The sequence below is a fragment of the Perissodus microlepis genome, chromosome 10, assembly GCF_051167445.1.
Source record: "Perissodus microlepis isolate ML-2025 ecotype Zambia chromosome 10, ASM5116744v1, whole genome shotgun sequence".
Classification (NCBI taxonomy): domain Eukaryota; kingdom Metazoa; phylum Chordata; class Actinopteri; order Cichliformes; family Cichlidae; genus Perissodus; species Perissodus microlepis.
The window spans coordinates 12497792-12518573 of NC_140470.1; the positions used below are offsets into that span (position 1 = coordinate 12497792).

The 20782-nt window shown below is 41.8% G+C and overlaps 1 protein-coding gene across 2 annotated transcripts; it reads right to left on the bottom strand.

The window, feature by feature from the left end:
- Positions 1-565: 565 nt before the first annotated feature.
- c2cd2l (c2cd2 like) lies at positions 566-20077 on the bottom strand. 2 transcript variants are annotated; one of them, XM_084942097.1, is made up of 15 exons: positions 19289-20077; positions 18571-19009; positions 8158-8253; positions 7942-8061; positions 7521-7631; positions 6818-6925; positions 6590-6689; positions 6369-6501; positions 5752-5816; positions 5382-5503; positions 4675-4846; positions 4466-4564; positions 3982-4076; positions 3348-3561; positions 566-2421 (listed from the first exon to the last, which is right to left on the bottom strand). In XM_084942097.1, the coding sequence occupies exons 2-15, from the start codon at positions 18922-18924 to the stop codon at positions 2177-2179; spliced, it is 2034 nt and encodes a 677-aa protein (XP_084798223.1). In that variant the 5' UTR covers positions 18925-19009; positions 19289-20077; the 3' UTR covers positions 566-2176. The 2 variants fall into 2 exon arrangements, with proteins under 2 accessions (XP_084798223.1, XP_084798222.1); XM_084942096.1 differs by having other exon boundaries at positions 3982-4115; positions 19289-20075.
- Positions 20078-20782: the final 705 nt, after the last annotated feature.

Below are 20782 nucleotides of genomic sequence, written 5' to 3' on the forward strand. Positions count from 1 at the left end.
TTCAGAGATGGTCTTTCTCTGTTCACGTAAATGGCCTCCTTGACTCCCCGCTCAAACCAGCGCTCCTTCCTGTCCAGGATGGTTACGTCCTCATCATTGAAAGAGTGTCCACTGGCCTGTAGGTGTAAATAGACTGCAGAGTCCTGGCCTGACCAGGTAGCTCTTCTGTGTTGTGCCATCCACTTTGCCAGAGGTTGTTTGGCAATCTTCCTGGCACTTAACAGAGTACACTATGTTACTCTCTACACTATGTCGGGGGACCCGATCCTTGGGGTGGACCAATTTTTGGTGCAGCGTGTTTTAGGGTTTAAAAGCCACAGAAGTAAGTCCCCAAAAACTCTTGGGCCCCTTCTGGTGTTACTAGTCAGCGAAGACAATGAAATGCAGTGAAGAGCCTCACGAAAGCAAACTTATTAGTACATGTAAGTTAATTGCAGGTACAGAAAGTTATGTTCTTTTAATGTTACGCTGTAGCCCATGCGCCTTCACAGACCTGCAAGTGCATCATAAAAAGGAACCTTTTATGGGTTATTGAAAATACAATGAACGGACTCAGGTACAAAGATGATGCTTAAAAAATAATTTATTTGCAATAAATTAAATATTTAAAATATAACAGAAGTCATCAATTTTGCAGCCACTTTTTGTTTCACAATACAGCCACAATTCTTTATTCATAACGTTTGCTTTATGTGCCTTTAGACGGTGAAGAGGCTTTGTTCTCTTCTTCAGCATTTCAAAATCCTTTTATTAAAAAAAATTATAATTTCAAAAAACAACCATTTATTAAGTTTGGTTTTTCTGAAGTCTCATAGTTAATGCAGTCAGTTAAAAGATTATTTTCATGTTTTCAGACAAGACTCAATTGGCCCTAAAACCTATGTACAACTTCACATACTGGATCTATTTGCCTTCAAAGTATGCAAATGCTTTCTTAAACCCCGTGGCTGCTAGTAGATTTCATTAAAACCCTGAGTACCGTATTTCAACTCTAACCCACACCGAGTCCTCTTGCTTTGCCTGAGCGCAGCATTAGTGAACACTGAGACACACCAATCTCCCTTTTTAAATATAAACTGCAGAAATATTTTAGCGTGACGTACATATATCTAAAAAATATTACATTATCATAACAATCCCAAATGTTCACACAGGAAATGCTTTGCTATATTAGTTCATTATTAGGAACTAATCACATGGCAGCATTCTCTGCAAACGATTTCACCCGCAACCCTTTTGAGGCATTTAACACAACATGTCCTGCACAGTAATGATAGCTATTACAACAATGAATTCTGTAGAAGAACGAGAAGAGGCGAGCACGCCTGATCGCGTTGCTGTTTTCCCCCGACAGAAGACTGCGAGACTTTCAAAAGTCTAAAAATCACCTTCTGGCTTGATAAATAAGGTGGCTGGTTAGATTTTCAAAAGCAAAGTGAAGATATGATACTCCAGAGAAAGCACCTTTGTCAAAATAAAAGTACAATATGATCTTTTCGGGTTTTTATATAAGATACAACATTTAACATTATTCTAAAACCAATGTCGAAGCAATCATGGATGGACATTATAGCTAGATCAAGACATTTTTTTTAAACTTACTTAAACTATGTGTTGAAAATTACATTTGTATGGAAAACACACCTTAATGTCTCTATATTATAGTGTAATGCAGCTATGATGATTAGTTGTAGGGGGTTCAAATAAATAGCACTTGTTTAATGAGTCCAACATATTAATAAATTACACTTTAACAACCAGCACATTTTTACATGTGCTGTTAAAAAAAATAAAAAGTCAAAAGTGCAACCAAGAGCATAGTGGCATTTTACATCATTAAAATGTTTTGGAGCGTTTTCACCACCAGTGCCAGTCCAACAATCCCAGAAGCGTGGAACATTTCTTTGTAGCTATTCCCGTCTCCTCCACAGAGCAGCAGATTTCTCCTCAAATTTAACAACAATTCAGAGTCAGCGATGTGATTAAATGAGACTTCTGTCCTGAAAGTGCAATAATTTCTATCCAGAGGGGAGCCCTCCCAGAGGTATCCTCCTGTAAAGCTGTGCAGTTGACAACCCACCTGGGGCGCTCAGCCTGTCAAAGACCGTGCTGAAGTGTAGCGATAACAGAGAACGCTCTCAGGATGACTCGTGTCCATGTCTGCTGGCCTCGGGAATTAGTTATCCAGTGCGCTTGCTCCTCCGTTGGCGGCCTTGCCTTTTGATTTGCCAGAAGAGCGGAAGGAGAAGCGTTTGATGAGGCGCCGGGAGAAGCTGCCAGACTTTTTACGGCTGATGTTTGGTGCGGCGGTGAAGTTATTGCCCAAGTTGGAGATGTCTTCGTGGGACTGGCTGAGGCAGGACTCTTTCTCTCGATGTCTTCTGCGGAAAAGCAGCTTCGTCCCGCTCTGCAAAAAGCCCACTGCAGGAAACACATCGTGGAGTTACTACTAGTTTCACAAATGATTTCAATTATTTCACAACATACATGACAAACAATCCATGCATTTTTGCGACAGGCTGCTGATAACAAAGTGCTTGAAGACATCATCTAAAACTGGCTCTCTAAGTTCTCTGTCATGTGTAGACGCAGCACTGACAAGAGTTTGGAGCCTTTTTTTGCTTGAGCAATTCATAGGTCAGTGTAACGTAGCTTACCAAACTAAAAGAAAAAAAACATTCCTCTGAAAACAGTCCGGTACAAGAACTGGACTGAAAATAAGTGAAGAAGCAGAAAACGTCCAAAGAAAACTTTGAAAGACCTTCAGAAAGGTCGCATAACTATTGTTAAAAAAAAAAAAATACAGCAAAGTCTGGCTACTGGGAAGCAAAATATAAAGAAATGAGGAGTGGCTTAGTTTACTTATTACTGCTTCTCCCACTCCTCTGCCTCACCATTCAAATTTAATTATATTGCATGAAAAAAATAAATTAAATTACAAACAAACACACATTAGTTTGGCTTTGTAGATACTGAAGTATGGCCTCTAGAGGGCAGCAGCAGTAGAGGAACTGACTGTGGTAAATCTGTGAATTGAACCTGAAGTCCTGATGTTACCTAAGGCTATGACATATTTGTTTGCATATAAGATACACTGTGCCGTTATTAATATAAAAAAAAAAAACAGTGAGACATGAAAATTAAATCTAAAAGCAAAACGTCTTTGAGACTGAAAAAAATGTAAACCTGCTCATGAAATTCTGCTTTAATTACAAAAAAAGAAACATATTTGAATAATTTACAGAATATTTCAATAGCTGAATAATGTTTTTACAGTTACGCTTTTCTGCGAGACGTTACTGAGAACTGGACCTCTGATTCTTTACAGCACAGACTGCCTGCGTTACCTTTATGATCCTTGAGACTCCGGGTTTCCAAGGCACCAGTGGAGCCAGTATCTGATTCCACATCGTCCACAGAAGGACGCTCTGATACGTCAGAGGGCGTGGTTTCATCTGGGTCATGGTGACGCCCTGACCCGTAATGGTTGCCGTGCATGGCTGCGTCCATGGCTGCAGCGTAGCCACTTGATAATGCACAGTTATCTTCAGAGAGTGGAACCTGAAGCAGAGAAATAGATGTCACTACTGAAATTACACGCTTTTACCCCGTATATGACGATTAAATTCAAATATACACGATTATCAGCACACTTTCTTATCTCCTGACACGTTTTCAAAGATTCTCGGGCAAAAATCAGGTCAGAAGATTCTCATTCTTCTGTAAAGTGGTCCAGTGGGGGGGCTGTGGACTAAATTTAGATCACACTCATTCTGCCCGGCTCCTCGTTGTATTTTACAGTAGATTCCCAGTAGCAGTCACAGCAGTTATTAAGGCTTACAGCTAATTTAATATAAAGACTGAAGGTTGGACTATTTCCTATCAATCATTATACAGGTAACTGATAACCACAAAATAGCCGAAGTTTTCAAATCAAACTCCAAGCACGTGTCTAGAAAGACGGCGTTTTCACTCTCTGACCTTTGACACGCCCGAGATGATTAGCGTGCTCCTTTTCGTCGGTGTCTTCCGTGCTGCTCTGGACGCAGACTCTGTCAGCTGCCGTATGGCGGTTTCTGCAACAGGATCCAGGCCATTAGAGAGGCGGCTGCTCTCTGAGCAACAAAAAACACAAATATGTAAATCAGCACTATACTAGCAGACCACCATGTACTATTTTTATTAAAATATATTGCTGAATTAACTGCTGTTGCACTACATATAAGTTTGTGCTTATCTTTTATCTGTTTTGTGTCAGCGATTAGCTTCCCGGTGCACCAAAAACAGCACCCAACTCCAGCCCGTGTGCGAGTTATGTGATGCTTTTGAAAAGGATTACCTGCACGGAGCGCACGATGCGTACTCAGAGTGCATTCCTCTCGACTCGTGTTACTCTGCTGCGTGTTGCTTATCCTACTTTGCATCTGTTATGTAACACAAATCTGGTTTTCAGGGTAGAACTCACTGCTCGCGTTGGGGCTGCTGCTGCTTCTGCTATCAGGCAGGACGGTGGGTTTCTTCTCATTCACCTCCACTTTAGACGGAGAACGCAACGGAGAGTCACCTGAAAGGGAACGCTGCTATTTCATTTCTTATTATTGACACTACTAAAAAAACCTCATCAGGCACCTGCCCTGCCTGGTTTGGTGACATGCTTTGCTTTGTCAAACGCACCTGGACTGCGATCGAGTTTAAGTCGGGACTGGACCGTCGTGACGGTGGTGACGATGGTTCCGTCTGGCATGATGGTTCGGTCCACGTCAACTTTCTTGGTGGGAGTGAGAGAGGAGCGAAGTAGGAGAGCTTTGTGGGCACTGCTAGGCTCCTCTGTTTCTTGGTACAACAGCTGGAAGAGGAAAAAAAAAAAAAGTGTACAAGCTGGAGGTTTCTTCCTGTTAAAAGGGAGTTCTTCCTTCCCACTGTCACATAGTGCTTGCTCAAAAACGACTGCCTGATTGTTGGTCTTATATAAAGCACCTTAAGCCGACTGTTGTTGTGCTTTGGCTCTATATATAAATTGGAAATTAAATTATTAAGAAATGACAGAATTTGCCAAATGAAATGTTACCCCACAGAGACAAAGCACGTTTATTCTCATTTTCTCTCTCTTTAAAGACAATGTGGACTAGAAGAAAGCCAAAAAAAGAGCAACAGGATGGCTGCTGGAAAGTCTACAAGAGATCTGACACAGCGATTATAAGAATGACAATGGATTTTGTATCAGCTGTTACACAACACTGCCTCTTTTGTTGGGAATCTTTGATAAAGTCCAGATCTAGATAATAAACCGTAACGCAACTTTCGTTCTGCGTCAAAGCACAAGTAAGAATTTCAAACACTCCCTACACTCTTACAGAAATCTAACTCGTCTGGTCACTCACCTCAGCGGTGATGACAGCGTTTGGCGTTGAGTCTTGGCCGGACCTCATGGACAATACGTGCTGCCCAGTGGGAACTTTACCCTGGATGTCCAAAGCAATGGAGGCGTGACCCGGCAGGAATTCTAATCACATTTAAACACAAAAAGAATATAAACAATTGTACAAAAAGCAAAAAGGTCTTTCCTTTTACTGTAGTTCTGAGGCCAAAAAAAACGAGCCTCTCCAGACATCACAAAATGCTAACAAAGACAGTGAGTCTGCCAATACTGCATTTTCAGCACTGATGACTCTGCTTAAGCTGTAATATGTTCCTGCTGATCAGCTTTCTGAGCAGCAGCCAGTAATAAATTGCTATTGAACTATGCCTTACGTTCCCGTTTGCCACTCCGCTCCAGAAGTCTCACTCTCAGCTCTTTGGTTTCTGGGCCCAGCTCCCTTCAAACACAGGAAACAAATGAGTTAGCATTACAGTGAAACTCCATTATCCAAGTATTATTATTTCAATTAAATAAGTTTCTTTCTACAGCCATTACTTCTCTGGAACATTAATATTAATACAAAAAATATTTTAACTACTTGATTGTGACTGTGACATTATGGGCTCAAGAAATTCTGATGTTGCTAAATCTGAATTGGAGCATTAAAATAAAAGATCCCCAAAACAAAAGTTTCATAATGAGGTCTAGTCTTCAGACCAGGCTTAACACCCAGTTTCAGACATTTCTTTCTACTCTTGGATTTGTGAGAAAGAGCTCTGGCTGTGAGCACAGCAGCTCCACCACCTGCTGTTCAGACCTTCTGGTTGTAAGGGGCAGCCAATCAGAAAAGACGAGGATTATTTTAAACTGTGAATCATGCAAAGCTGCTCTAGCAAAGCGCAGGAATAAAACGAGGGCTGCAAATGAGGCCAATAGGTGACCTGCAAATGCATCACAATCATTACACCCTGAATCTAACATGAATCTGCTTTCTAACACGGCAGCTTACAGAGTAATATCTTCACTCCATTCCAGTGCAGCATTGGCACTGCTGGGCACAGGCAGGAAGCGGGTTGTTCTCTCTGTAGACGGTTGGTCCAGGCTCAGGACACAGCACAGCTCCCCTGATTTAGACCACTGACCTGCAAAACACACAATGACGCAGTGAGACTTCGGTAATCAGCAGGAAGCTGTGCGGAAATGATCTGACGCTGGGGGAAAATATCTGACCTTTACTTAAGGTCGCCCTGAGCTGCCGGAGGAGTAGTCGTCTCACCAAGACACTCTGGGATACAGAGTTCAATCCCACTGAGAGACTGTCCATGGGGGCCTGGGAGTGTGCAGAAAGGGGGGTGGAGAGCTCAACAGTGAAACAGCTTTAAGCACATCATCTATTTTATTATATAATCTATACACCTTTTAGTTAATTTGTCTCATTAAAGGCAGTAAATTTCTCACCAAAGGACTGGACGTCCTGAGATTGAGGACCATGGCTGGCTGAGTGCTGAACAGAGTATCTTCTATCAGACCCTTAATTGTGTCTATGTCTGCTTCACCTTCAGTGCACTGTGAAGAAGAAAAAAAGCACACTTATTACTCAGTGATAGTTAACCAACACCCGCTGAACCGAACTAACTACAGCCACAAATTGAGGGTTTATTTATTTCATCTCATTCTAACAGGATCCCAGAGGAAAAAAAATACTGCAGCTTTAATCTGAGAGCATTTTCACCTCTGGGGGGCTGAACCAGCCTTAATACTTCACTCACGCTGGGCTTGCCGTATAAAACAGGCTTTTTATATTCCCGTATGGTGGATGTCATTAGTCAACACAATGTCTTGTGCTAAGTATTTGTTTCCTTTTTATTTTATTAACGTTGTTACTTCCTCAGACAAATGGCATTTAATGGCATGCCCATTTATATAACAATATTAAAGGACGGCACTTCCTTCGTGACTAATCTTGGGTTTAATGGGCTGGAAAGTCACTTGCATGCAAAACAGCGCATGCTGATTTACGAAGAAGACAAATTAGCTACGGGAAATTTTTTAATGTGCGTTTCCTTTTTTAATAACACACGCATGCTTTTAATTTGAAAAATGTGACAGTCACTGACAGCAGTGACATCAAATTAGTGCCATTAGCGGTAAGCGTTCCCACCCGTCTCTGCAGCTTGCATGGAGACACGGTCAGAGAAAACGACGGCTGCTTGGAAAGACTCCAGGATATCAGCAGCCCCTCATCCTCCACCTCCTCCAGGCACGCCACAACCTGATGGAGGTAGACGGAGCAGGGGGGGCAGGGACGGTAAGAAAATAGTAACAGGCAGTTATAACAATAGATATTCTCTGTGCAGCAAATTGTCATTAATAAATAATTGTCTTACATTAAAATGCATCAGGTAACAGAAAAGCATTTCACATTTAATGACCACTGCGATGAGGGCACAGATGACATGCGACTGTCTGTGTAAATTTTCACATTTGAATAACAATGCAAATCACGCTCTGACATTTGTTTTTTTAGAGGTCTGGTCTCCCGTGTACAAATTGCTAAAATCCAGGTGCAGTGCTTCAGGTACCTTTGCCACCACAGGTGCTATAGTGATCTGATAGGTGTCCATGGAAATGGCAGCTGGCGACTGCTGGGTGACCGTCACGGGTAACGTGACCCTGTCTACTGAACAATTACAGTGCAAAATCTGCAAAAGAAAAAGAGAGGAGGACAAATACTCATGCATACATACACTCAAAATGCACTGCTCCAGATGTCACAGGTATAAGCAAAGATTACTAACCATTCGGTTTGCTGACTGGTCAGTGCAGCTCACGCTTTCTATTGCAGAGGCAGCACTTATCTGGAGGCTGCTGTCAAAAGTGATCTGAATGGAGCTCTGGCAGAGACAGAGGAAGAGAAAAATGTCCCAAACATTACACACGAGAAAGAGAAAAGAGACTTGGAGATGACAAAAGATGTAACAGTGCAGGGATACAGCCTTTAATGCAGCTGACTAGCAGCTGGGTATGTGGAACTTGCTTTATGGATCTTTGATCATATCATAAAGTAAAACGCTAATTAATCCTGGTATTTAATGCATTTAAACAGTATCTGCTCACATAGCTCTTCCTAGATAGACACTCACATAAGACAGTGACTGTGTCGTTCACATGTTGCTCATCCAATGCAGTCTTTAAAAAGTAAGAACTACTGTTTGTTCCTGTTTGTACACTTCCCTGTTAAAGCAACCGCACTGTCTTTGCAGAAGCCAAAATGTTCCTTATAGCTGTAGTAACCACGACGATTACTATGCGATCGTTTTCTTGTGTTTAAATTCCAAAGTGCAAGTGAAAAGACTGATAGTAGAATTCACATGTATCTATAGTCACTCTTGTAAGTGCTATACGGCTATAAAAAGGCAGTGCTGAACAAATGCATGCAAATGCATTATTGAATTTACAGTTCATGGCCGACCACAATTGTGATTTAAGCCCAGGCAGCTGCATGGATTAGTGGGCTCAGATGAAAAATGTCCAAAAATACTGACAAAAAAAACCAACACATGTAGTGATAATTGTGTTAATAATACATTTATATAATCCTTTTTTGTAATCCTTCAGAAGTTGGGAGATTTAATGCTCCTGGCTGCTGAGAAAACCCCATGTCTCAGACCTCGTAGCAGCATCTATTTATCAAGTCGGTGCTTACTCGAGCTTACAGCCGGGCACGTTTTCCTGTGTGGAGGACAGCCCTAACAAGAGGAAGAAGTAACTCGGTTTTAAGAAAAGATTCAGCAGAATCACACGGGCACGGCGGTGACCTACTATCACTATGTGTGTGTGTGTGTGCCAGTAGATCTGTTTTACTGGACAGCTTTAACTGAGAAGCGCGAGAAAACAAAATCCCCTATTGTCACAGCATATGTTCCACTAGGTCCAAGTCCAATCTGTATCAAACACAACAGCGGAGGCGGGGCAGAGGTGGGAGGATGATATAACAAAGTTTGTGGTGAGCGTGCGAGTGTGTGTCTGTGTGTGTGTCACTTATTGCAGCCAGAAGGGCAGGAAGCCAAGTGCAATGCCGCAAGCTTACGTAGGTTCCCCTGGACTAACACTGCAGTCACATGACCGCAGCGTACAACCGGCTGTGTTTACTTCAGTTGGCTGGAGCCTCTAAAACTGCTCAGTCATCCAACTGTTCATTTGGTTTAAAGTGCAGAGCAAATATGATATATCAGATTGAGAAATACAGCTTAAACCCTGTCTGTGTCGCTGCAGGCGGACACATTAGCATCTTTGCCGTGGAACTAAACGGAGTCATCTAGCAGAAATTATTACGAGGAAGGCACAGCAAAGTCCATTTTTGTAGACTGCTTTTACAACATTTTGCTTGTATTAGATGGCTTCTGGTGTAATTATAGAGTAAATATAAGAAGACAGGCAACAAAGCCGCCTGGAGTGAAATGAGGACATCACACTTTGATCGCCACCAGAAAACAAAAAAGACACCCTTGAATCCATAGCCAGATTTCTGGCGAGTCAAACTGCACTTAGAGCACAGATTTGTGTTTGTGTGCATCAAACTTGCTAATCCGTGTTGAAAGGAAACTGACAAATTTCCTTTTTTTTTTTTCTTTTCCAAATGACTTCAGTAAACATGGCAGCAAAATATTGCCAGCATGTGTCAATCACTCATCATTCATAGGGAAAAGAAGGCTGGCTCGCTCCAGCTTTGTTCATGATTTCGGTTAAAAATCATTTTCTATTCTTATCTTTTTTCCAGCACTATCCTTTTTTGGGTTTGTTGTAAGATACACCTGAAAAATTATTATGGGAAAATATTCAGCCATTATCATTTACTGTATTTTAGCGAGTTAATAGAATATCTAATTAGCAGTAGGTTTATGGTTTCTCTTCCTTCCAGGGAGTTTACACCCATTGGCTTTATAAGGAGCCATCTGCTGCACTGTGGTGTTTTGTATCCTCCTTGGCAGAGGCTACAGACCTCATTTTGTCATGGAGAGAGCAGTGCTAGTAGCATGGCCGCTGATTTGTCCTTGTGATCCACCGCTGCTCAACAGAGTGTACGTGAGGGGTATTTCTGGGTAGAGACAGTTCCTGAGGACATCCATAGTGTCACTTCAGGTTTGTCAGCATCCCCCCCTTTGGGTCTAACTGGCTGAACGCCTCTGAAAAGCATGTGGGTCAACCAGAAATACACTACCCCATGGCTTCTGATGACCCTCATTTTCCTTCCCTATATTTTATGTTATCTGAGCTTCCTGCTATAACAAGGTGCACGATTGGAAAATTACAATGTTCATGCACAGGAAAAAAAAACAAAACATGAAAATTATTATTGATGTAATTACTCAAAATGGCAAAATAACAGACAGGGTCTGTGTGAGGGCAATGTCAACAAACTGAATGCGTGCATGCTGCCATACTAAAAACAGCCAGAGGGCTACACCTTGGACAGCTCTCCGTCCAGCCCTATGATGGACCATGATGGACACGGAGAGACAGACAACCGTTAGCTCTACAAATGGAACTATATCTACTGTCTCCACTTCTTCTATCAATAATGCAGCTAAAATTAGCATTTTTTGTATAGACAGTATAAAAGATGGATGGAGCCACTGTGACTTTACCCACTGCTTGCTATGAAGCCTCGATCTGAGTAGTTTCTTCTATTGTCATCTTAGTGATTTGAAATTGGATGTGACAGGTTATGGGTGTATCTGACTGAGAAACAAAAGAAACTGTAAGCCCATTAGCTAATTAGTTGAAGCTGATCCTAGATAATTGTTCTTTCTAAATGTTAGAATTGAACTGAATTTACAAAATGGACTTCATGTTCTATTTAACATACCTGAAACGAGCCACTACGCTGAGGTTTTTACTGACATAATAGAGCAAGCGGGCACACCTAGAAGTCTTAGCAACCAGAGGAGTCGCTCCCTGTTGGCCATTAAAAAGACCATAATTTTTTTATATTGTCTACAATTTTTTCCTACAGCTTTATTGCTTCATTATCCCACAAGCTATAAATCTGGAAGTGAGAGTACAAAGAGAGGGAGTTCTTGAGGTTTCTCCTAAAACCAAATGGCTAGCATGTGAGATTAACATGCTAGCCACTAGGCTTTAACACCCAGTCACTACTTTTTTTTTTACTCTTTTAGGAAAGCCATAGTCCAACACCCACCATGTGAAAACTTGGGTTACTATTAATACTATTATTAATACTAAAAGGATGATAGTACAATTCACGTATTTCTATAGTTACTCTCGTAAGTGCTATATGGCTAAAAAAGGCAGTGCTGAACAAATGCATGCAAATGCATTATTGAATTTACAGTTCATGGCCGACCACAATTGTGATTTAAGCCCAGGCAGCTCCGTGGATTAGTGCACCGGTCCCCAACCCTCGAGCCATATAAAAATTATAAACAGAGTCCGTCACAAAGGGCAGCCCCGGTGAAGTGTCCGTTAATACTGGCAACACAACAAAAAAAACAAAACAACACCCACCATGTGAAAGCTTTCACAGGTTTCACAGTAGTCCTGTAAAAAACTTAAGAGGAATTAAGAAAGGAACCAGCAGCCAGGTGCTGCTGATCAAATGCACTTTGCTAATCAAATGCTGATCAAATGCACTTTGCTAATCAAATGCTGATCAAATGCACTTTGCTAATCAAATACACTTTGCTGGACATACCAGCATTTTCACCCCAAGGTCAGAGCATGCAATGCTCAGACTGTACAAACCCAAGAACTACACCTCAGACTCTACAGGCATCAGGTAGCATGTTAAATGTTAAAAGTTCATGACAGTACAGCTAGAAAAAGACTGAACCAGTGTGTTTGGAACTTGTTTGGAAGGGTTGCCAGGAGAAAGTCTCTCCTATTTAAAAAGAACATGGTAGCTTAGCTTTGCAAAGCCGCATCTGAACAAACCACAAGATTTCGTGAACTTTGGACAGATGAGACGTTTGCTCAAAATGCACCGCCACATTTGGAAAACGCCTAATGCAGCATATCAGCACAAACTCCTCATACCAACTGCCGAGCACGGTGATGGAGGGGTAATGATATGGGAAAAAAGAAAATTACCAAGGTTTTCTAACAGCCCAGTCGAAGTCCAGACCTCAAATCGATTCAATCTAAAGAAAGCTGTGCATAAACAAATGCCTGGAAACCTTGATGGACTGAAGCAGTCGTACAAAGTCGGCCAAAATTCCTCAAGAGTGATGTGAGAGAGTGATAATGATTAAAAAAAAACGAGTGCTGCAAGTTATTCCTGCTATAGACTCTTTTAGAAACTACTGAATCAGGGAGTGTTCTTAGCTTTTTACATGACTGCACCGAGTCCCATTAAAACTTTTTTTTCTAAAGTATACCTAAGAATTGTAAAAAGTTACAGTGAATCTGGAAAGACAGTAGTGCCTTAAGGATCCAGTAATCCATCTTCACTTCAGAATTTGTTCAGGTACTATTAAATTTACATGTTGGATATTAGCTGAGCCTATTTTAATGCTGAGTCATAGCCTCAGAAAGAAGTTGGCATAATAGTAGATTTTGGCTGTTCAAATAAAACTGGCTGGTGAAGATGGAGCTCATCATTAGCTCTGACTAAAGGATGAAAAGGTTGGTTTCCTGCACTATGGTATCAAATCAGTGCTGAGTGTTTAATGTCCCCTGTTGTTAAGAAGGAACCTACTTGAGAATAATCACAGGGCATTAATCATCTACCAGCAGCTCTCAGAGGGAGAAGAAGTGAACTGTGTCCTCAAGCTATTCACCACACTCTTTATAATTGCAGATTGTGAATATACAGGGAGCTTCCTTCCCTGCAGATGTACGCTCGTTTTGTCCTCCCCTACCACTCAGTAATGATGGCTTGACAGCATGTGTCAGCTGCACACACAGGCTGCTGATGCCTTATGATCTGCACGTCTGGGGCGGCCGACCAGTCCAGTCCTTCAAGACTCCTCTACAAACTAATCCAGCCAGAGACATCTGAGTAGCTCCATATCAAGTCATTTCTTCTGAGGCAAGATTATATCCTGAGTGGCAACTGAGAACTGAGTCTGCATAATGGGAATACGCCCCAAAGCTACAGGAAGAGACCAAAAACACAGACATGCTGCTGCCGATGTTTAAATTAAACCATGCTACGCAATTCATGTCAGATCAGATGTAGTTATAGTCGGTGTTAGAAGTAAGCATTCGAGATTATTGTGCAGAATGTAAAAATCACTAGAATCTGACATCAGAGATGACGTACTTCAGTTAACATCGCAGCAATGAGCTGTAATGAAGCCTTGGGGCCCTCGCTGGACTACAAGGACAGACGACGCGTGAGAAGGGGGTGGGGTGGAGCTGGTGGTAACAAGTATTAGTTACTGAGACAAGAGGTAGACTCTGTGTATCTTCGAAACCGTGAAGAAGAATGAAGCACGGCTGGTGCTCCACCTGTTTACCCTGGGTTTGCAATCGTCTTCTCTAATCTATATCAGATACTGTGTAGGACACAGAAAATCAAACCTCATGGCTTTAAGTATCTGCAAAAGAAAAATGCCTAGCTTCTTTCTCTTCTCACACAACAGTCTATTTGAGTAGTATAAGCATTCTGAGCTGTGCCGTTCGGCAGCACAAATGTACTTTCAAGTCATATTACATTTAAATAAGTCCTCATTAGCTGCCTCAATATCCTGCAATCTCACTACAAAGGGATGAGGCATTTGTTGCAGTTTATGTAACAAACCCAAACCCCGGTGTCAGTACTCAGCCCTCTGAATCTTTTTTTTTGTGTGTGTGTCTCATCATGCTGTTTCAAATGCTGGACATCAGGGTCAGGGTTGGGTCTGCCCTCTGGAATGTTTTGCTACAAGGGCAGAGCACTGTGACAACACTGAAAATGAGCGAAACAGCAAAATGATTCCTGGCCTTACATCACTCCCCGCTGTAGTCAACAATATATCGACAAGCACGCCAGAGTCAGCCGTCCGGGATGAGGGATGTTCAAAACTGCACAGTCGCGTCGCTGACACGTAGGAAGATATCAGGAAAAAAAAGACCTTAAGGCACTTTTTGTTTCAGTGATCTCTTTTCAACATTTAAGAGTGCATCAAACCAAAAACCTGCATTCTAAAATATCAACTTTCACAATCGAGAGCAGCAAAGTCTTAAAAACTTTATGTGGTAAGGTCACAATAGCAGGCTAGATCACAATGCCTGTCATTTCAACTATTTTAGTTCATAATTTGAGTATAAAACCAGTTTTTCCTGTATTAAGCTGAGGCACATTCTCAAACTTGTTGTTTCCTGACTTCAAGTGAGGTACACAACAGAGCCACCAGCTCATAGCTGTGTAGTTAGTGGCAAACAGGGGTTTAGCCCTGGCTAGGTAATGTAAATAAAATTCATACACTGTATGAAAAAAATTAATGTAACCACCAGGTCTGAAAATAAAGCTGCGGAAATGACTTAAGCTTTGATTCTTTGACTCTCAAAAAGACGTTCAGCTGTATAGAAGCTATAAGACAGTGACCTTATTCCTCACTCATTTAACTTTATGAGGTTGTTTGTTAACTTCGAGTCTTCAAAGTCTATAATCAGGCTCCAAAGAAACAACAGGATGACATCCTAATGCCAGTTTATGTATGATGGTCCACCTCTTTTATACACTTCGTGATAAAATACAACAGGAAGGAAGTTTTATTATAAATGAAAGAAATACTGTTAATCTGGTCATTTTTAACAGATGAAATGGGACCATCAGTGCTAACTGGGGCTTATCTCCACAGGAATTTTCGGGGTCTGTTAGTACATATATATTAAAATAATTATTGGGAAATAATAAATCATAAAAATACAACTTGCTGACTGGCAGGAGGTTTGACGAACCCGTTCTGTTGCTCCAACTTGACCTTGCATGCTCAGTCAGCTTGCCTTTATTTGGATAAATTTCAGCATAGTAATTATTTAAAGACCTCTGTCACCATCAATCTTAAGTGCCGGAAAAGTACTTAGGTTAATGCTATAAAGGATTTGCGTACTAATCCCCACGATGACACTGAAGCACCACTTCCCCGGTGCTGTGTTCCTCCGGGGAAGCTCATGTTTTGCCCGATGTAGAAACACAATCATGCACGTCAGAGGAGAATATGAGTCTTTGGGACTGTAATATATGTTCACGTGTCTGTTTTCAGAGCGGCCACAGAAACCTGCCTGGCAGGTGGCAGAGCCTCGCTGTATGCGAGAAGCAAAGAATGCGAGGCGACAAGTTTCTTGCCACTTAATGCTTCCCGTATCGCCACGGCTCCTTACAGCAGGTTTTTCCAGTCTGGTTTTTACGTGGGAGGTGAACATAATACAGCTAAGACGCAGTTAACTGGCTAATAGAACACGATGCTACTTAATAATGAACAATTGAATAGTGTCACATCCAACGCACCTGTTGTTGATGGTAAAAAAGACACTATGGAGACCGAAGCATGTGCCCCTTAAGCTTCAAGACAAAGACTGCTTCTTAGATTACATCCTGTGGGTTTGTCTTTGAAACAAGGCACACTGGTGATTTGGTACTTAAGAGTAATGTTCAAAGGTTCATTAAGAAACTAACATTGATTTGCATATGGCCCAGACACATTTAGAACAACAGCTTGCTGTGTTTGCAGACAGTATGACTAGCAGATATTTTATTGTGATGAATGAACTCGGGAAGCTCTGGTTCACACACTCGGCTCACAAACTAAACACCCCATGGACAAACACACACAGCCAGCTCGTCTCTGTGTCCTCCAACATTGACTTGCTTGCCCAGTGTTATAAAATCACCTCCCAGTGAACTTCAGACACTTTATTCACCCTTTTTCTGCACCTTTCTAGTCTAACTCAAAGTCCCTTCACTATGGTCTGAAAGCATTTCATAAGTTGGTACAGGGGTCACAGACCACACACACACAGTTCATGTGACTATAAATTAGCTATGAGCAATTACAGCCAGGTGACGGTGCTTTTTATCTTTGAATTATTGTAAAATCATAAAACTTTTTATGAAGGTAAATACAGCACGCTCGGCACCTGGAAACTGCCACTAAAGGCTCACCCAAGGTTCACTTCAGCGTTTGAGTGTCTTAGTAAATGAGAGTGTCAAAGGTCAAAGCAGATCAGCCAGCCGAGGTCATAGTGAGATAACTCGGCTGACAGCAATATAGTAAAGAAAAACAATCCACTACACCACAGGGACCTCTGACTATCAGCACAAAACGGGGTTATATGAAAGCAGGTATCGAAAGCTCAACAGACTTACTCCTGCATACAAAACATGTACAAAGTGCAGAGAAGATACACTTTTCTGCCACTTTATTAGATACACCTTTTGCCTTTAGAGCTGCCCAAATTCTGTGTAGCATGGATTCCACAAGTGGCTGGAAACATTCCTCAGAGATTTTGGTCCATGTTGACATGATAGCAGTTGATGCAGATTTATCCGCTGCTCATTCATGATGTGACTCTCCCACTGCATCTCAAAAGCGCTCTGTTGGGTTGAGATCTGGTGACTGTGGAGGTCATTCGAGTACAGTGAGCTCATTGTCGTGTTCAAGAGATCCGATTGAGATGTTCTGAGCTTTGTGACATGGTTGCTTCCAGGATAATGCACTATCATCAACAATACTTAAATGGGCTGTGGCATTAAAAATGATGTTCAGTTGGTACTAAGGGGCTCAAAGTGTGCTAAGACAATATCCCATTCATACAGTGGAGGATGGATTTTCATGTTGTGACCCTACCATCCAAATTTTGTAGCTGAAATTGAGACTCATCAGACCAGAGCCTATATAATCTGTAGCCTCAGATTCCTGTTCTTAGCTGACCTGGTGTGGTCTTCTGCTGCTGTAGCCCAGAGATGCTCTTCTGCACACCTTGGTTGTAACAAGTTGCTATTTGCATTATTGCTACTCCTCTATCAGCTTGAAGCAGTCTGACCATTTTCCTCTGACCTCAGGCATCAAAAAGGCATTTTTACCTTCAGCAAACACTCAGATTGCTCAGGTTGAACTTCAACAGGCTGTCTTCACCATATCTGCATGCCGAAATGCTGCCATTTAATTGGCTAACAAGATAATAAGATATAGCTGAGCAGGTGTACCTAATAAAGTGACTGTGATTGTACCTCCAATTCAAAGAAACGCAAGGCAAGCAGTCTTCAAAGCTCTGTGCTCTCATTTAGATGTTTACATTCTTATCTGTCACATAATGCCATTAATGACCTGAAACAGATGGTGAGGCCCTGATTCCAACTCATGGGGTCAGTCTGGGGTCACAAGAAAAGGTGCCTGAAATAAAACAGGTCATCTTTTAAAGAAAACCAAATACTTGCAATGTAATAATTTTAATGGTATTATTTCTGAATAAATGCTCTCCTATGGAAGATGTTTATTCTGGACATCTGCAGATGAGCTCTCAATCAACAAAGGTTAGGTGACCCTCACGAATCAGAAAACAAGTGCTGTTTGTTACAGATGTGCAATGCATGTGATTGATCTTGTCTGACCCCTTTAAACTCCCCGCCAACTCATCTCTCGATAAACACACACGGTTTTAAAAGTGGGGGGTGTAGAGGAGCCACCTCTGTCTGACTTTGATTCACACAGATGAAAGAACGACTTAAAGGGAGAAAGACCTTTAGGGACACTGGACACAAAGTGGCAGGCTGTCTCCAGTGCTGAACCCACTGAATCAAACATTGATGCGTTAGGCTGCGTTCTAACTGATGGCCAAGGTTACGAGCTGAAGGGAGGGTGACACAGCCATTCTTTTCATTCTGCCTCTTTCCCGATTTGATCAAACACACATCTACTTCTTCCCATGAGGGTATAAGACTATTTTTATGAGGTGTGGGTGTTACTGTGGCTGTGCTGACTGCTCTTGCGTCTCCACTCTTTTGTGCATTAAATCAGAGCTGTTACGCAAGGCTCTGCCCCCCATCCTCTTACCGATTAGACACTCCAACTGCCACAACTCCACCTCCTCTGCCTACACACACACTTCCAGCTGCACATGGGCACACCGACTGTATCAGCTCCTGCTTAACTATTTATGCCTCCACTTAATGGAGTAACCTCTTGTGCACACACACTGGCATCATGATTAATCAGCTCTCTTGTTAAATATGATGTATTAAAAGCTTAAAGATTTCAACTCACCCCATGCCTGCAAGCTTGCTCGTTCAGAGCCTTGATCCAGGTCCTCTGAAACAGCTCCCTGAAGGACTTGAAGGAGAACAGAGAGGTCAACAAGCCTTTAACCCCGGCCTCAGATGTGGGTCGTCCATCCCGGCCGGAGCGGAGCTTCAGCAGGAATCCCCACAAAGCTCCGGCCAAGCTCTTATTGGGGTGCTGCCTCCAGGCTGGGTCTCGGCTGTGTCGCTTTGCTGCCTTCTTGGCTCTCCACAACCGCAACACAGTCAGCGAGTACTGGAACAACCATCCCAGCACGATGACCAAAGAGGAGAGGAAAAGACCCACAAGGCACAGCCAGCTCAACTCCTGGAGCTCCATCACCGCCTCCAGCAGCCTCTCATATCATCAGCTCCAGATGGAAATAACAGGACTGTGAGTGGTGAGCAGATCAGCTGCTTTCAGCCTGCGAGTGGCAGCAAACAGACGGTCGCGTTGATTAATGGAGAATTTACGCATTATAACTGGGGTATTTCCCCAGAAGGCGAGGACACCGTGGTTATAACGACAAGAACCAATTTTCTTATTTTAGGTCAAAATAAAAATGTGTATTAAATTAAATTAAAAATTAGGCTGTATATATATAAAAAAAAAACCTACTGCGTTTGCGCCATGCAGGTATATAAAACATGTATATGATATCTAATAATAATATACAGAAAAGTCGCATAACGTAGCTTCATACCAAGCTGAAGTTTAAGCGGTCCGAGCTGCAGGCTGCAGGTAATCGAAAACAAATGAAGCCGTGTTCATGGCGATATGGAGCGCTTCCAACAACAACTGTGTCTGTCCCATCTTCGAGCGCTTAGCGGTGCTTCAGTGTGTTTGTTGTCATCTGTCGATCCCAACACAAGCCTCCCGCGCTCCGCCTGTGCGCTACGGGCTCAGGCGCATTTAAAATCTCCGCTGGTCTCAGCTCCTTCCTCCGCAACCCCTCCACGGCGACGATTTAACAAACAACAGCATCGGCAGACAGGTGGCGCTGCAGGGGACGGACTCATCAAAAAAACGGAAGCTGATCGGACCTTTCAAAATAAAAGGAGGACACAAAACGGCGTTTGTGTGTGGAGGTTTGTTTGTTTGTTTGTTTTAAATAAATTTTTAATGTTTCAAGCACAAATACAAATATGGCAATTACTGTCAAAAGACGCAATCAATTGCCAGAGAGAACAGTGATTACTATAACAATGTAAACATGCAAAATACAGACTGCTACACAGATGCAAGCACATCAACAGTATGTGATATTGTGGAGGTATGTAATAACGACAGGAGAGGTCTCAGTGTCTCACTCCAACTTTATTAACTGACTCTCAGAACCTCACATATAGTAAGCGCCAAAATCTCCACCCCAGCACTTCCCTTCAACTTGGGTGTGAGTGGAGCCACCTGGTGGTCCGCCACAATATTAAATTAAATGTCACACTGGGAAGAGAGAAAAAAAAACAAGGGGAGATACATTTTATCTCAGATATCCAAATCAGTGGGAAGGTGCTTTAAAATATCACACAGTTTTGTGGTTTATTACCCTAAAGTAATTTTAAAGGTTTAATATATCATTTCAGTTCATGTAAGAAAATAACAATTTTGGCAATTTTGTAATCCTACTTTTGTGTATGAAAACTTTGGCTATGTACAAAATAACGTTACAACACAGTTTGTCATTCTTACTTTGTCAAATCAAACCAGATGCTGTACTGTGGGGATTGAGGAAATCATAGGTTTCATCCATTTCTCAACATTAAGCAAGAATTTCTGTTTGCGCAAAATGAGCACATGTTCTTATTAATACTGAATCATACTCTAAGTAATTCTTTATAAGGATAGATGTCGTTCATTATCTAAAAATATGTTGTCAGTTGAATGTAGAACTGTGCCATACTTATTTACTTGGCAACGATCTGCTACCAAGTAAACACAGGGCCAGTCTCGCTGATACCAATACTAATACTTTTAACTTATAAAGGCAGATTAGGGAGAGTAGTGTGTCATGACTTATGGCTTGAATCAGCATTAATTTGCAAATTCTGAACCCATTGTAATTAGCACTAAATCACTGTCATTTTTTACTTTCCACAATTAGTTAATACAACAAAACACACCTTTCAAATTCTTATATAGTGTTTGTTTTTGGAGACCAGGAATATATATGTGCCTGTCGCTTTAAAAGACAGCCTTT

Excerpts from the sequence above, each read along its gene's own strand:
- c2cd2l (XM_084942096.1), bottom strand. The coding sequence starts at position 18,924 with ATGGAGCTCCAGGAGTTGAGCTGGCTGTGCCTTGTGGGTCTTTTCCTC. Across the intron at positions 4,847-5,381 it reads ACGCTGTCATCACCGCTGAG|CTGTTGTACCAAGAAACAGA; the intron begins GTGAGTGACCAG and ends TTCCTCTTCCAG. Across the intron at positions 2,422-3,347 it reads GAGTCTCAAGGATCATAAAG|TGGGCTTTTTGCAGAGCGGG; the intron begins GTAACGCAGGCA and ends TGTTTCCTGCAG.